We start from the raw sequence: 14394 nt of genomic DNA on the forward strand, positions 1-14394 counted from the left end.
ATGGTAGAGATGCACATCTGTTGGGAGTAACATCTATCACACTCCTGAGAGCCTACAACTGAGTATTAGTTGTAACCTAGATTCCTTCCCCTGAAACATCTCTTGGGAACCACAATTTTCCTTATGACCAGATTATAGCAGACAAAGAGAAGAAAAGGAGAATCACTGGGCAAACAGCCATGACTTAGGAACTTAGAATTTATTATGGACAATACTCCTGGAATTTCTTTGAACTGGTACTTGGTGGATGGCTGCCAGTTGCAAGCAGACAAGATGGGGTGCTCTGTCCCTCTGTAATACAGCTATTGTTTACCCACAAATGATCCTTTCTTCCTTCCTTCTGATCTCCTGAGTGAAGAAGGTGGCCCATGAGGTCTCTGCCCCACCACCATGGCATGTAGACATTTCAGTGATTAGGGCAACAGTTTAGACCATCATCTACACTAATGCAGGCCTAGTTTGGGGAAAGAGAAGTTGCCAGCATGTAAGAAAAGAAATGTGCACAAAATACAAGTTTTTTGTTTTTGTTTTTTTTTTTTTTTTGCAACAAAAGAAACTATTTATTTGGAATATGCATTACCAGTACAAATTAGGAGACTGTAAAACCTACACCGTGTTAGTATCATTAGAGAACACAAAAGTTCAGTTGGAATCAAAAGGGACAGAAGCCTGTGCTCTCACAGAAGCAGAAAAGCTTAAACTTTCAAAACCAAAACAGAGCAGAGCTTTGCAGGTTTATACTCTGAATAAGAAGAAAAGGGGAGGGGTAGGGGGAGAATAAAACCAACAACCAAAGGAAAGCATTTCAAAATGAAAATGCCAAAGAAAAGAATAAGAGAGAAAAGGAGAAAAACATTGAATGTTTTATTTATTTTAACAAAAGAAAAAAAAAAGTTTACAAAAAATAAAAGATTCCAGAAAGCTTTGAGCTAGGGATTGAAACCATAAAGGTGATGTGAAAAGCTCATCATGTTGTTATGACTTCAAAAGTACAAGCGCTCGGGTAGGAATATTTCCTGAAGTGTTGCTCCACAATTCTGCATTATTACTTCACTTTTCTTGCTGAAGTTCTGATCACTTTCTGAACATAATTTGTTGAATAATGGATATTTAAAATGAAGTTTTTTCCAGATAATATGGCTTTCTTTTTTCCTCTAATAAAAACATTCCAAATCAAGCCAGTTTTGCAATTTGCTTTAAGCAGCTGCCTAAGTCAGAGGTTACTAAGAGGTGTACTCTGTGAAGTAAACTTAACCTCTTAGCATTAAAACTACAGCATTGAGCCTGGCCCAGTATCTCATCAACTCTTCATCCAAAACCAGGACTCAGCTGGCAGACTGGCCCCAAAGACTGCTTCCTGCATCTAGTTTACTTAGCCAATGGTGCCCATCATACCAGCATCTTCTGCAGGACTCTTCTGGAAGAAAAGGCCTCTGTAGTTGGAAGAGGCCTCATGGAATGTAGTTATTAATTAGGGAGAAAGAAAACAAAGTACTTGGCTGTGACAATCAGAATCAAAAATGGCAAAAACCTTTCCTGATAGCATAAAAAGTTTCCTTGGATTAAATGTTTTGAATTTTTAAAAGGCTAAAAGGAGAAGCATGTCCCTGATTTTATTTTTCTCAGGGACCGCAGGAGTGCCACACTCTCTGGAAATGCAGGTGAGCAACTAGACATCAACATGGGCTTGATCTTTGCTTTTGGCATTAACTGAATTGTGAAGCAAAGTAGAAGAACAAGCTTACTTGTTCTCACTACTCTGCCATGTCGCCTTTTCACATCACCTTGTATACATATTGAAGAAAAACAGCAAGATCATAATCCTGACAATTAAAAAAAGCCCCCCCACCAATAAACAAACCAAAAATAACACAAAACAAAACATTTTTTTTTTTTTGTATTTTTAAGAGCAAGAATAAAGAAAAGAAAAGAATTTACTTCTGGGTCTCAAAGTTAATAAACATAATAATGTGTTAGGTTGTACCTATTATGCTCACTATTCCAACCTTTTTTTTTTTTAGTTTACAAAATGAATTACTGCCACTTTTAAACATTGTGAAACAAGAAATGGATGTGCACAACTCGACACTTTTCTAGCATTCTTGAACTAATTCACAAATGCAAGAAAATAAAAGAAAAATGAGGGAAATGATGAATGTAGGTAGTTTGGTGTTAAAAACTAATGCAGGAATGATGCGCATTGTCACAGAAAGAAGAAGGGAAATTCCCCATCCTGTTTTGCGTGCTATGAGGGTCATTTTTAAAATTTTTATTATAAACACTATTAAATTCAGACCGCTTTTTTGGTTTTTTTTTTCTTTATCTGAATATACAAGAACATTCATTATCAAATGTTCATCATCAATACTACAAAGAACGAGACACAAGTCGCAAGAAACAATGGAAAATGTTAATAAAGCTGAAAGAATTGTTGAGTATTTTTTTGTTTTTTTTTAAAGTTTTTTTTAAATTTGAGTTTCTGTAGTTTCATCTTTTTTGGTATCGAAGTCAGGTTTTTCTGGGCAGAAAAACAAAAAGCAGAAGGAAGGAGAGAGAGAGAGAAAAATGTGTGAGAAAAGGCAACCAGCAAATAAAGAACCACCACCATAGCAAAATAAAACATAAATTGAAAGAAGGTGCCACTTGGCAAATGTACTGCATGGGCGTCAATTCCACGCCAGGGGGAGGGGAGTTAGGGATGAAAAGGAGGAGATAATGAAGAGTTACAAGGTGGGCAAACCCAGGGTCTAGTATCGTTTCTCAGGGGAAATTCGCTGTCGGGGAAAATGGAGCACTCCCATATCTATTAGAAAATGAAGAAATCCTGGGGTGCATCTTGGTATCTGTAGGACTGGCCTAATGTAAATTCCCAGGAAGCTGTGTTTCCAGAGGCATGCTCTTTCCAAACCCATCCTGCTGCTCTCAGTGCTCTCCTGCTTCGCCTAATGTGGACAGATCTCACGGATGCCACGATGGATGTCGGAAGTGATAGTGGCCTTGCAGGGGGTGCCAGGGGGAGGTGCTGGGTGTAGAGAAGACTAAGTGAAGTGCTGGTTGGGGAAAATGCTGTGAAAGGTGATCATCAGTGCAAACTACTGCCCGGAGAGAAACTGCCTGTGCAAATGTAGCACTGCTCTGATATTTTGCATTAACTTAACACGGTAATCATTTCAAGCCATATCTGGAGTCACTCTTCTTGTTTCCAAGAGAACCCTTTCGTCTCTCTTTCGTACTTTGCCCTAAGTCAAGCAAATGTGATTCAACTATGTTCTTGTGTGGGTAGTTTCATTATATTCCTGCCACTAAGATGGAGTTGTCCACTGATTCTAATCACTACGAAGTTGTCACAAAAATGCTCCTTCTAGGCATCTGTTCTGATTAGGGCAGAAGTTAGTAGACACATCCTTTCTAGTGCTTTTTAGTCATCAAGGCATAATCTCATTTTGCTAAATATTTAGTTTTTGCATTTCCTTCAAATACACATTCCCTCAAGTTTCTTCAGAGGCAGCTCCTGCTCCCCTGAGCACACAGAGAGTGTTTGCTACTCATGACTGCAGTGCCATGCAGAATTTCCATGTCCTTGTTAGCTGCCCATTCTCACCCCTCAGGGTCTCATACTTCTCCCTGGAAGCCTCCCAAGCAGTCAATGTGACAGGGACCAAGTATGTACGAGGCAACATATTGGGTTCAAGTGCAAACTAAGTGAACCAGGGCCTATGTTTCTAGTTGGAAAGATTTTCTTTGTCCTAAGAAACCAGACAGACCAAAACCAAGAAGATCAACAAAAACTCTTCTCTTTGTCATCATGGTGATGACGTCAAGGTACTGATATTTACCAGAAGTTACAACAAGAAAATCATTTATTGTCCCTAGATGGCATGAACCCATTTATTTCAGGGACATTACTTCCCCTGACTTCGCATTTACAGATTGGATATGAATAAAATCAACTTCTTCAGTCTCTCAGAAGCCTCTTAGTAAGCCAGGCATAACAGTTCCCATCTCACAGATGAAGAAAATGAGGCACCAAAAGATTTGACCACCTCCCACTTAATCAAGTGATACAGCTGCCACCTTTATATCTTTATAGCTGGTAGGGTTGGCTATGAAGATGGTGAGCTCAGGGTACTCTCGAGAATAGCTTTCATGTACATGCTATTTTCTCATGTATTTTTAGTACATGCTGTGTTCGCAGGGAATAAAACTCACTGTGATGATTTCAATGAAAACATTATCTTCCCTTTCCCCATGATTCTCAGGTCCTCAAAGGAAGCTAGCAAAAGTTCACATGAGCCACGTTCTTATACAACTCTTTCCTCTAGAGCAATAGGTTAGGACCAAGAACATAGTGTGGTATAACATTTTGGAAAATACAGTGTGCCTAATATAAAACAAAAAACGAAACAGAACCAAGTCCATTAAAGACATTGTAAGTACTGTATGTGGCTCCCTGAATGCTCCAGAGGGTGCGAACAAGAGTAGTTTACACTGGAAACCTGGTCTTCCTCAAGATCAGGTCCTGTGTATGCCATTCTGGTAAGTGCACGCTAGTGGGCCTGCAGGTTCTGGAAGCCACAGACACATACTGCTTCTCTCTGTCAGTGACCTTCACTTAGAGTCACTAATTCCCTCTCTCGGGCTCATAAGGTATAGTGCTACGGTTATTAATGTAGGTAATTGTATATGGCATCTTGGGAAAGTGAAGATGTGAGATGGTGCATGTGCCTACATGTGCATGAATGTATGTGTCTATGAAGGCATAGTTGAGGTTGAAGGGTTTCAAGATAAGAACTTTCTACTCCTTACTGATGCATTCATCACCATGCCTAACTCAGGCCCAGTTTTGTAGTAGGTTCTAAATATTGCTTTCTGAGTGTTAAATGGTCTCCAAAGACTGTGCCTCTGAAACTGAGAGCTGTTGATAGCAGGATAAGAAAGACTGTAGGAATTCTCCACCTGCTGTTCCCGTGTCCTTCCCTGCTGCCTGACTTCCTGCCTGGGATCCAACCTAGCGGAGATGAAAATGAAAAACGTGGCACCTTTAGAATCCCAGCTATGACAGTCCCCAGTGAATAGCTGGGGCTGGGAAGGAAGAGGAGGAAAGTGTTCCAATCAGTACTGTCCCCAGGGAGGAAAAGCAAGAGGAAGCAGGGAGGCCTGGAATGAGCAGGGCAATGTGGTGTATTCCTGCTAAGAGGTAGTGAGAATAATAAGAGAAACAGAGAAGGATTGCCTGTGAACATAGGGAGTCAGGGATCCGAGTGAGGTAAATTTGGCTCCTCAAACCACCAGCATGAAAACGTACAAACACTTTTATTATTTTCTTTGTAATTTTTTTCCTCTTTAAATTCATCTAATTGTTGAAAATATCCTTCAGTGATATGAGAGAGGACGGGGACCCCGGGAGTCTAGGACAGAGGCACAGGGGCAGGGAAGATGACGAAAACCAGGCTGACAGCTGGAGGCAGGGAAGGGTGGCTTCTACCCAGAAAAAAAAAAGGGAAGAGAGTATAAAGAAGTGTCCAGATTGGCTGAAATAGCATCCCAAAGAAGAGAAGAGAAGGAGACTCTTATTGTGTTTGCTGATTGCTTCGACCTCCAGTCTGACCGCTTCAGCGTTGGGAGAGAAACCCTCCCTCCTGCCCCTGCCCCAACTGGGGCACAGGGTCAGCCGGGATGCGATTGCTGGGAGATCAGTTGGAGGTATCAGAGTGAACACTGCCAGGGCCTTCTGTAGGGGAGGTCACTGATGAAGGGGTAGTAGCATCCTGCCAACCTCCATTAGCCTAGAAGGGAAAAAGGGAGAGAAGTCAGTCCTCTGAGATTGGGTGGCTGTTTTCAGCAGACAATGACAATGAGGCAACTTGTGTAAAGGACCTACCGCAGTGCCTGACACATAGAGACACTCATCAAATGGGCAACTATTACTGTGAGTGATAATATTCCCCCCACCCTCAAATAAGTTTGGGTTCTCCCAGTGAGCCTCTGGAGACGATGTTAATACCTCCCACTAGTATGATGTGTTTATACTTCTCAAAGACTCTGTAATTAAGTCCCAGCCAGCAGTGAAATAATGACAGCTGTCCTGTAGGTCAAGAGACTCAAGGTTTTGGTTCTGACTCTGGCAACAACTAGCTAATGTCGATGGTAAAGCACCTTCACCTATTTGACCTTAGTCTTCCTTTTTAAAAAACAAGAAGGTTGGCTCAAATGCTTTCTAGGATTCTTTCTGGCTCTGGATGTCCCATATACTTACGGGATTCCAGCTACCTATTCTACACAAGGTTCTACACTAGATGCTCATGGGTATATAATGGTGAGTGAGATGTAGTTCATGTCCTCAAGGAGGGAGATAAGCCCACGAATGAACTATAAATCAAGGCAGAACCTAATAAATGGTAGAGTCCCATTGTTATGAAGTTTCAAATGAAAACAATATCATATTTTGTTGCAACATCAGGAAATACTTCATAGAGGGACCACTCTTTGAGGTGAGTTTTGAAAGGTACAGAGGGTAATTCAGGTGACTGTAGCAGATACAACAATGGTGCCAAGGCCATAAGGACCGGTCAGTGTGAATATATCCAGAGAGGTGGTGAGATGAGAAGGTATAGGCTTGATCTATATTTGGAGATCATTTTTATAAGACTCTAGATCCAGGAGCATCCCAACAATAAAACTGTTAAAACCGTTCTAAAAAAAATCTGTTTAGTAACCATCCCTTTCAAAAAAATTCCAGCACTAAAATAGTTGAAGGATGCTATGCTATAGTGGTTAATTCATGATGCATAATTCATGATTGCTTATATGTTTTAAAGCATTGAAATATAAATGCGCTAAAATGCCTTTCCCCCCTTCAATTACTGTGTTCCTTTGGAGTTCAGGTTGAACAGATCAGGTCTGAGACATCTCTGGTAAAACGATTTCTATTGTACTATCCTCTCATTCTCTGAAAAATCTGGGGGAGATGGGGCAGGTATTATTGTTGCTGTTCGGGAGGGACCACAACCTCAACTCTTGCATACTCCACGGCACCTGGAGAGTGCCTGGCACTTGATAGGTGCTAGAAATGTCCGTTCCCATTTTATTCATAAGAGAGCAGAGGTGCAAGAGAAAACCAGGTGTCCTGGTTCATGACTGAGAACACAGGCCTCGAGACCTTTGAATCAGGCTCCATTTTCTCTGCGCTTTTCATCCACTTGGCTTTCTTTATCATTGGCTCACCCCTAGGATGCTCCAATTTTCCCAGAAAGCCAGGCTTTAAATTCAAAGCAGCTCCCACCAGTTACTTCAGCATCACGGTAGGTTTTGTTCACACCTCACTGAGAAGCAGTTCTGGATACTAAGAGGGCATCCTGAGCAATGCCAAGAACAGTGCTCCCCAGTCGCGGGTCAGCGAATAACTGCTCTCAAGTTCCAACCTCCCATCTCCTAATCCAGTCAAGTCTCTCCTCTTGCTCCTTTCCTCTGTTGGAGGACATTTCCCCTGCTGTTTGTGATAAAGAGATTAGATGGAGAACAGTAAAGAGGAAAAGAATTCTTTCTTTCATAACAGAAAGCTTTTCCAACTTTTGGGGGCAAAGACTCTGTAGTATAACCAGAATCAAGAACAGAATTAATTCAAATTCCTACTGCAAGTCTGTCACGGGGGTGATAATACTGTAGCCTCCCATCCCAATAAGAATATAGATTCTGGTGCCATTTTAGGCTAAGAGTGGCGGCTACGTTTATTTTTCCCAAAGAAGATCCTTGAATGTCATTTTTAAAAATAAAAATAAGATATACTTACTCTATAATATTTGGGAAATAAGAAAGCATAAAAAACAAAATATACAGCATGCACCCATAATTCTACTACTTGGGGAAAATTATTCAGCTTTGATTACACATATAATTACTTTGGTATCTGTTTCTCCTACTCGTTTTTATATGTGAATGTTTACCAGATAGATATTTAGATAGATAGATAAGTAGATAGACAGGTAGATAGGTAGGTAGGTAGGTAGACAGACAGACAGACAGACAGGCAGGCAGGAGTGCATCTGTGGGGGCAGAAGGTAGGGGTTCTACTTTTTAGAGGAAGCATGTCACACTGGGGAATGCAGCAGGTTCCCAAGATAAGAAAATCTGGATTTCCAAAGCACAAAGATATTTGGAAACAAAGTGTTTCAGGAATAAAAATGATTCAGCAGTACAGAAATTTAAGAAAACATGGCAGAAGTTTTTAAGTACAATGTCATGAAGTAGAGTAAAATTCTGGTAAAAAAAGAAAAAAGGCATGTATCTTAGAATCAACCTGGTATAAAATAAGCAGATAAGGAAGCTTTATGAAAGCAGTGAGCATACATGTCATAGAACATGGAACAATGGAGTTCTATTACATTGCTCACAAATCACCACTCTAACTATCATTTAGCCATGCCATAATTCCATTAAGATAACAATAAGTGGCGCAAAAAATGAAGCCATTAGTAAAGAAAATTAGTTCTGTGGTGTTTCATTAAGAAGGAATTGACAAGGCATTCTATATTGCCCAGAAGGTTCTGGGAGACTTCTTGAGTCATCCCAGACCTGAAATAACTCAAACAGTAAAAATTTGATCTCTTTTCTTTAAAAAGTTCTGCTTTTTCAGACCAGTGTGTAAGATGTCAGGGAGTACAGAGAACCCACAGATGGTAGAAACAGGAATTATTTCAAGCTAATATCAAAACCAGCATTATATTATTCTAGTTGACCTAGTGAAGAATATATAAAACCTTCTAGCTAAAAGAAATACATTTTAAAAACCCTCTTTCACTCCCCTTTTTTCCACTCCCCCTCCAACCATAAATATTCACACAGATACACACACACACCCCCTCAGATTTGGTGACTATCCATCCCAGTTTGCCCAGGACTTTCCCATGTTAGTACCTAAAGTCTCAGATCCCAGTAGACCTCTACGGCCTGGGCAAAATGAGACTGAGACCCTGTTCCAGGATATGCCAGCTATGACCTCCCACTTCTCACCAAATTTAGGACATTGTAGCCAATAGGGTTTAAATTAGAGAAACACAAACACTTTTTAGAAGAAGCATGTCACGCTGGGGAATGTGGAAGAATTCTTTTCTCTAGAGGTGCTTTATAGGATGGTATATTATTTGCTGCTGTTACTGCTAAAACCATCATAAGATAGAAACTGCGAGCAAACTCAACTTAACCGGGTTTCCTGTAAATCACTTCGGCTGTTTCAGCTGTATCATTCTAGCTTTAATGTAAGACGTTCAGAGGCTGCACCGTCTTGGGAAACAGCTGACCTCGCTTACTGCCACGTTAACCCTGGGGAGCAATTCCTTCCCTCATCCTCACTGTGGGTGAATATTAAGTAGGAAACTCCGCCTTTGTGTGTTTATTTATCTCTGGGCACAGTAAGAGGAGAGGATGCTTTCATTAACAACCGTGCGGGGGTTGGGGGGTGGAAAATAAGACTTTTATTTTTATTTTTTTCTGCACCTCAGCTTCCCTCTCTACATTCTGCTGCAAACAATTCTTTGTAATGAACACACTCTTGGAAATGCTAATGTCATAAACCATACTGAGGGGTCACAGGGTGGGAGGTAAAATCTGCAAAACCAAAGGTACCCTTTTAATTGCTAAAAACGTTTTAATGGAAGAGTGTCTACATTTGCACTCAGTTTTATATAGGTAATTCTGTGGCCTGTGATGCAACACCTGGGAAGTGTGACCCAACGTAACTTTTCATTCTACCAAGTGAAGCCTAAGCCAGCAGAGCAGGCTCAACCTGGAGCTCACGAAGACAGAAGCTCATAGAATATAAAACTAGGACAAAATACAGTAGGTTCCCAAGATAAGAAAATCTGGATTTCCAAAACACAAAGATATTTGAAAACAAAGTATTTCAGGAATAAAAATGACTATTTACTCTATGGTCTACCCTAAAGAATTTGGCACATAATTTGCTATACATCAAATGTTGCTAGAACTTCATCTAAAAGGTAATGCAAAACATGCCTGTCAGAGGAGGTAGAGGGAGCTAGCTATTGAGCCAAGGATGGGGCAATGGCACATGAGAAAACCCACGTAGTTTCTCCTGACAGGACGCGCGACACAGAATTGCAACCCAAACCCTGCCTTTTCTCTACCACCCTCCTTGAACCACAACGGGGGCCATGGGTAGTAGCCTCTCCCTCCCTATTGTGGATCCAGTACTGCTTTTAGCACAGAGCAGTGGCTGCTGGGCTGAGAACCACCTGCCCCATCTCCTCTTTTTCCCACTCTTCCTCTGCGCTTACCTTAGCAGCACACCGTTGATGCAGAGAATTCATCACCTGATGTGACAGCCCAAGCAAGCCTGGCACTCAGAAACTCTCATTTGCAACCCAGAAATACGCTGAGGTGCCACAAACCGGCTGATGTCAGCACAGAGTGGAGCTAGATCTGCATATGGGCCAGATGCCATTACTAGAGATGCCTTCAGCGTGGGTGAGGAGCTGTACGTGCTCCAGCCCCTCAATCACCCAGTCACTGTTGGGGCCGGCCAGGAAGGAAAACAGAGAGACACGGATGCATCCTCTTTCCCTCTCTATGCAAACACACACAGGGCCACTATATATCAGGGAGACATCAGCTCACATAGTAGAGGTCACATCCTAGATTCATCATTCTTCTATCAAGCTAGAAGAAATATGTCTTCCTGATATGCTTAACACTTTCCCAAGATTACACAGAGAGCACTTTGAAAAGATGCTATTGGAAAGCCCCCTTAGGAATGTCAAAAGATTCAAAATTTCCTGGGGAATTTTACAGTGGAAAACAGATCCAGGTCCGGTCTGGGTATTCTTCCAGTCCTATCTCTAGCTGCCACCAGAGCTATCTTTCAAAAGTGTCATTCTGTGCATGTTATCTCCCTGTTGAAACCTTCAAAGGCTACTCATTGGCCTCAAGATGAGGTTCAATGTCCTCAGCAGGTCCGCAACAGCCTTGATCTTGCTTACTTCCCATATCAACACAAGTATTTACATTCCCATGAATTCCCATGACAGAGCAGCCATCTCATGTCTGCTTCTTCCGCCTGGAATGCCGCGCCCTCACTCCTCCGATTACATCGCACTCACACCTTGGCTGCTTTGTAAGACTGAATTTGAGTATCTTTGCACATCCATCTGTCCCCTGGCCACATTTTTTGTTTCTTCCCCCTGCAGGCCCCCAGTTCTATGTATGTGCCTCTATCACAGCACATGTGCTGCTGTATCGCGTGTGTTCCTTCACATGTCGGTTTCGCCCACCTGACCATAAAAGCAAGGCTGTGGGATTTATCTTTTCCTCCAAAGTGCCCACCACAGTGCCTGACACATCACCGATTTGATCAGTGTTTCTTGGAGAGGCACAGGACGAAGTAAAGAAACACTTAGTGGCACTGGGACATCCATCCCCCAACATGGGCATGGGGAGACATGTGGTATCAGATCCCTGACCTCCATAATTCAGTCCAACTACATGTAAATAGCTGTGTACAAATATTCAAAAGACAGAGCAGAAGCACCGTCAAGTTTCTGGGTAACTTTAATATTCTGAGGCGGTGAACGTGTCTCTTACTAAATTGGCATCAGGGAGATTTGGTGCTTCATAGCTTATCCCAAACAAGCAACGATAATTAATAGTTATACTATTTTGTTTTGCGTTTAGAGAAAGCAATTGAGAAAGACACTGGAACCTGACTGTTGCAGTACCACAGCTTAGCACGCCGTCGTAACAAGGAGTGTTCTCCAGAAAGGCACAAGGAGAAGGGAGACAACCCACACTGCATCTGTATCCCAGTTACCACCCTGAGCACAGTGGGAATTGAAAAATGCAAAACAGACATAGTCTCCTAATGGCCTGTTGTGCCCTTGAGCCCCTGTCTTTTCTCTCTCTGGTGTGAGAGCCATATTCAGATTCAGCTTCCCTCTTAGGATCTAGGAATGACATTGCCGGATAAAATATGGGATGCCCTGTTCTGTTACATTGTAATTTTATAAGTATATCCTGTGCAGTGTTTCCATTTGATAAATCTGGTAACCCTATCTGAGAATAACATGTGTTCTCAGACAGAAGAAATTTTATTCTGGCCTAGTTTGGTATCATAAGTAACTCAGAATCAATTTTGCCACTTGTCTTACTTGGACATTTTGCATCAGTATGTTCATACAGGAACTTCATTCTTGTGGTTGAGACCATCTCTAGCAAGCTTATGCCTAGCTTTGCTTAATTTTCTGCTAAAGCCAATCCTCTGCTTGGATTTCCTCATGCTGCTGGCTCTAGGATTCCTGTCTCCATGGTCCTTTGACTGCTAGAGTATCCTCTCTAATTGCCACCTGCCACTAGGTCAGCCCCTGGTGGCTTCACATCAATGCCACACTACCACACACCTCTCTTGTCTGGCTCCCATCAAGCCTCTTGAACCCTGAGATCTTGTTTATAGGTTTCTATGTTCAGAAAGATTAGCAGTGCAGTCAGCCATTCCTGGTGGAGAATAGAAATCCTTGCTGCAAAGACTTCTGTAGTTTACGCTGCCGCAAAGAAATAATTTTTCATTGTCAAAGTGAGAATTCTTCCTTTACTGTACAGAGAAGTCAAGAGAGGGGATTTTTTGCCTTTGCCTGTCTATCTCCTCTGGTCTCTACAAATTCATATTATCTTTCAAGGCCCAGCTTGAGGGTCACCTCCTTCTTGTAGGTTTCTTCAAGGCACACATCACCCACGTCTCTAGCCTCTAATATCACTGACTTACTGATCCTTCATTTTGACATTTAAAACGACGTGCAACTTTTATTTATCATTTAAAATCTCCAAGTGCACACCATATGTTTTTGGCTGTAATCACTTAGTTTTTAGTTACGTAAATATGTACTCAGTGGCCACTTGTGCTACATACTGTGTATACAGTGGCTGATAAAATAAGCTAAAAAAATCTCGTTTCTGCTCTCAAGGAGTTTACTGTTTTGCAGGAAATAGACATTTGCTATATTATCAAAATAATGTATATAGATTCTAGATGGCAATAAGCACTAGGAGACAGTACAAAAGAGGGACCTCACTTGGGCTTATGGAAAATCAGCCTGAAGGTAAACAGAAAACAGACAAGTCAAGAGTGGGGCAAAGAGAAGCCTTTCCAGAGTCTCCAAGGGATTCAACGAAGGCCAGAAAGAATGGAACAGAGCTGAGCACAGTGGTGAGTGAAGCAAGATAGGACTCGAGAGGAGAGGACTTAGCCATGCTTAGATGTGCAGGCTACATGAAGGGCTTTGATATGTATCTTCAATGAGATGGTAAATCATTCAACAACAAGCCGTTATAGGACTAGGCTCATGTTTGACACAGCAGCTGTTCAGTTAAGCACTTGGTTGAATGGATGGAGAAATGACGCCTTTGAAGCCTTCCCTTGGTGTCTCATTCCTGTGAGTACTGGATGGCTTGGCTGCAGGTGCCCAGCATAACTGCACAGTTATAAGGAATTGTTCTAGGTACATCTCTTGCTCTGGATCACAAATATATAATGGCACATAAATCTAGTGTGAACTCTTAGTCCTACTTCTCAGGAGAGAAAACTAGATCTCAGAACCCAGGATTTGCCAGACTTAGGATCCACTGCCTGCTACTGCTTTTTGGACATTTCAATTTTCAAAAGCTGGAGCTGTGGGACAATATGTGGGCTCCACATGCAGAGCACGGCTACTTGGGATGCTCACGGCTAAAGGCAGGTGACTTGTGCTCTTCAGTTTACCTTTGGGAATCCCTGTGTTGTTCATTAAGATGCTAGAACATAGGAACCACAAGACTGGCCTCAGAAAAGTCCAGGGATTCTAGTATCTCCTGCTACTCAGCAACAGTCCACCTCACCAAATTTGGTTTTGAACAAGACAAGCTCTGCTCCTCCAGGGCTATGCTTCTGAGGCTCTACCATGGGAGGCACCATTTTGCCAGTGAATATGGCTTAACTTACACTGGCAAGGCAGAGTTCTGGTCTAAGACCTAAGAGTAAGATGGTATATCCGATCCATGTTCACACGGTAAGAAAACAAACTCCCTCGTTACAAGTTACTACCTTGAATTTTATCTTGCATGCACCCTAACTGCTAAGGGGTGCTCAGTCACCAACTGGAAGATTCCATCAACTGTAGCGTCATCATAGTGTGCCCTCTTGCCAACATCCTAATGCCACATTATTAAAGTGCGCTTGTATAATACATCAACTCTGAGTTCAAGATCTACTCTGGCTCCTTCTTAGCTTTATTCTTTTCTAATGAATCTGTTGTGAAGATTCAGGATTAATACTGCCATAGAAGGCATCTGATACACGGGGTGGTTTTAGTTGAGCCTCGCCATAACTCACACAGTATAGGAGATAGTGTGCAT

General features: G+C 41.9%; 1 protein-coding gene across 8 annotated transcripts in view; it reads right to left on the bottom strand.

Annotated features, from left to right (window-relative positions):
* Nucleotides 1-551: 551 nt before the first annotated feature.
* Nucleotides 552-14394, bottom strand: part of PBX1 (PBX homeobox 1) — a 293843-nt gene continuing 280000 nt past the window's right edge. For 5 of the 8 annotated variants that reach the window (XM_007989707.3, XM_007989715.3, XM_073011832.1 and 2 more), the window contains one exon: nt 552-5786. In XM_007989707.3, coding sequence (XP_007987898.1) covers nt 5694-5786 — 93 coding nt within the window. In that variant the 3' untranslated portion in view covers nt 552-5693. The remainder of the gene's footprint in view (nt 5787-14394) is intronic. The other 3 variants (XM_073011835.1, XM_073011836.1, XM_007989711.3) reach the window with 2 other exon arrangements.

Source organism: Chlorocebus sabaeus, chromosome 25 (genome assembly GCF_047675955.1).
Source record: "Chlorocebus sabaeus isolate Y175 chromosome 25, mChlSab1.0.hap1, whole genome shotgun sequence".
NCBI lineage: Eukaryota > Metazoa > Chordata > Mammalia > Primates > Cercopithecidae > Chlorocebus > Chlorocebus sabaeus.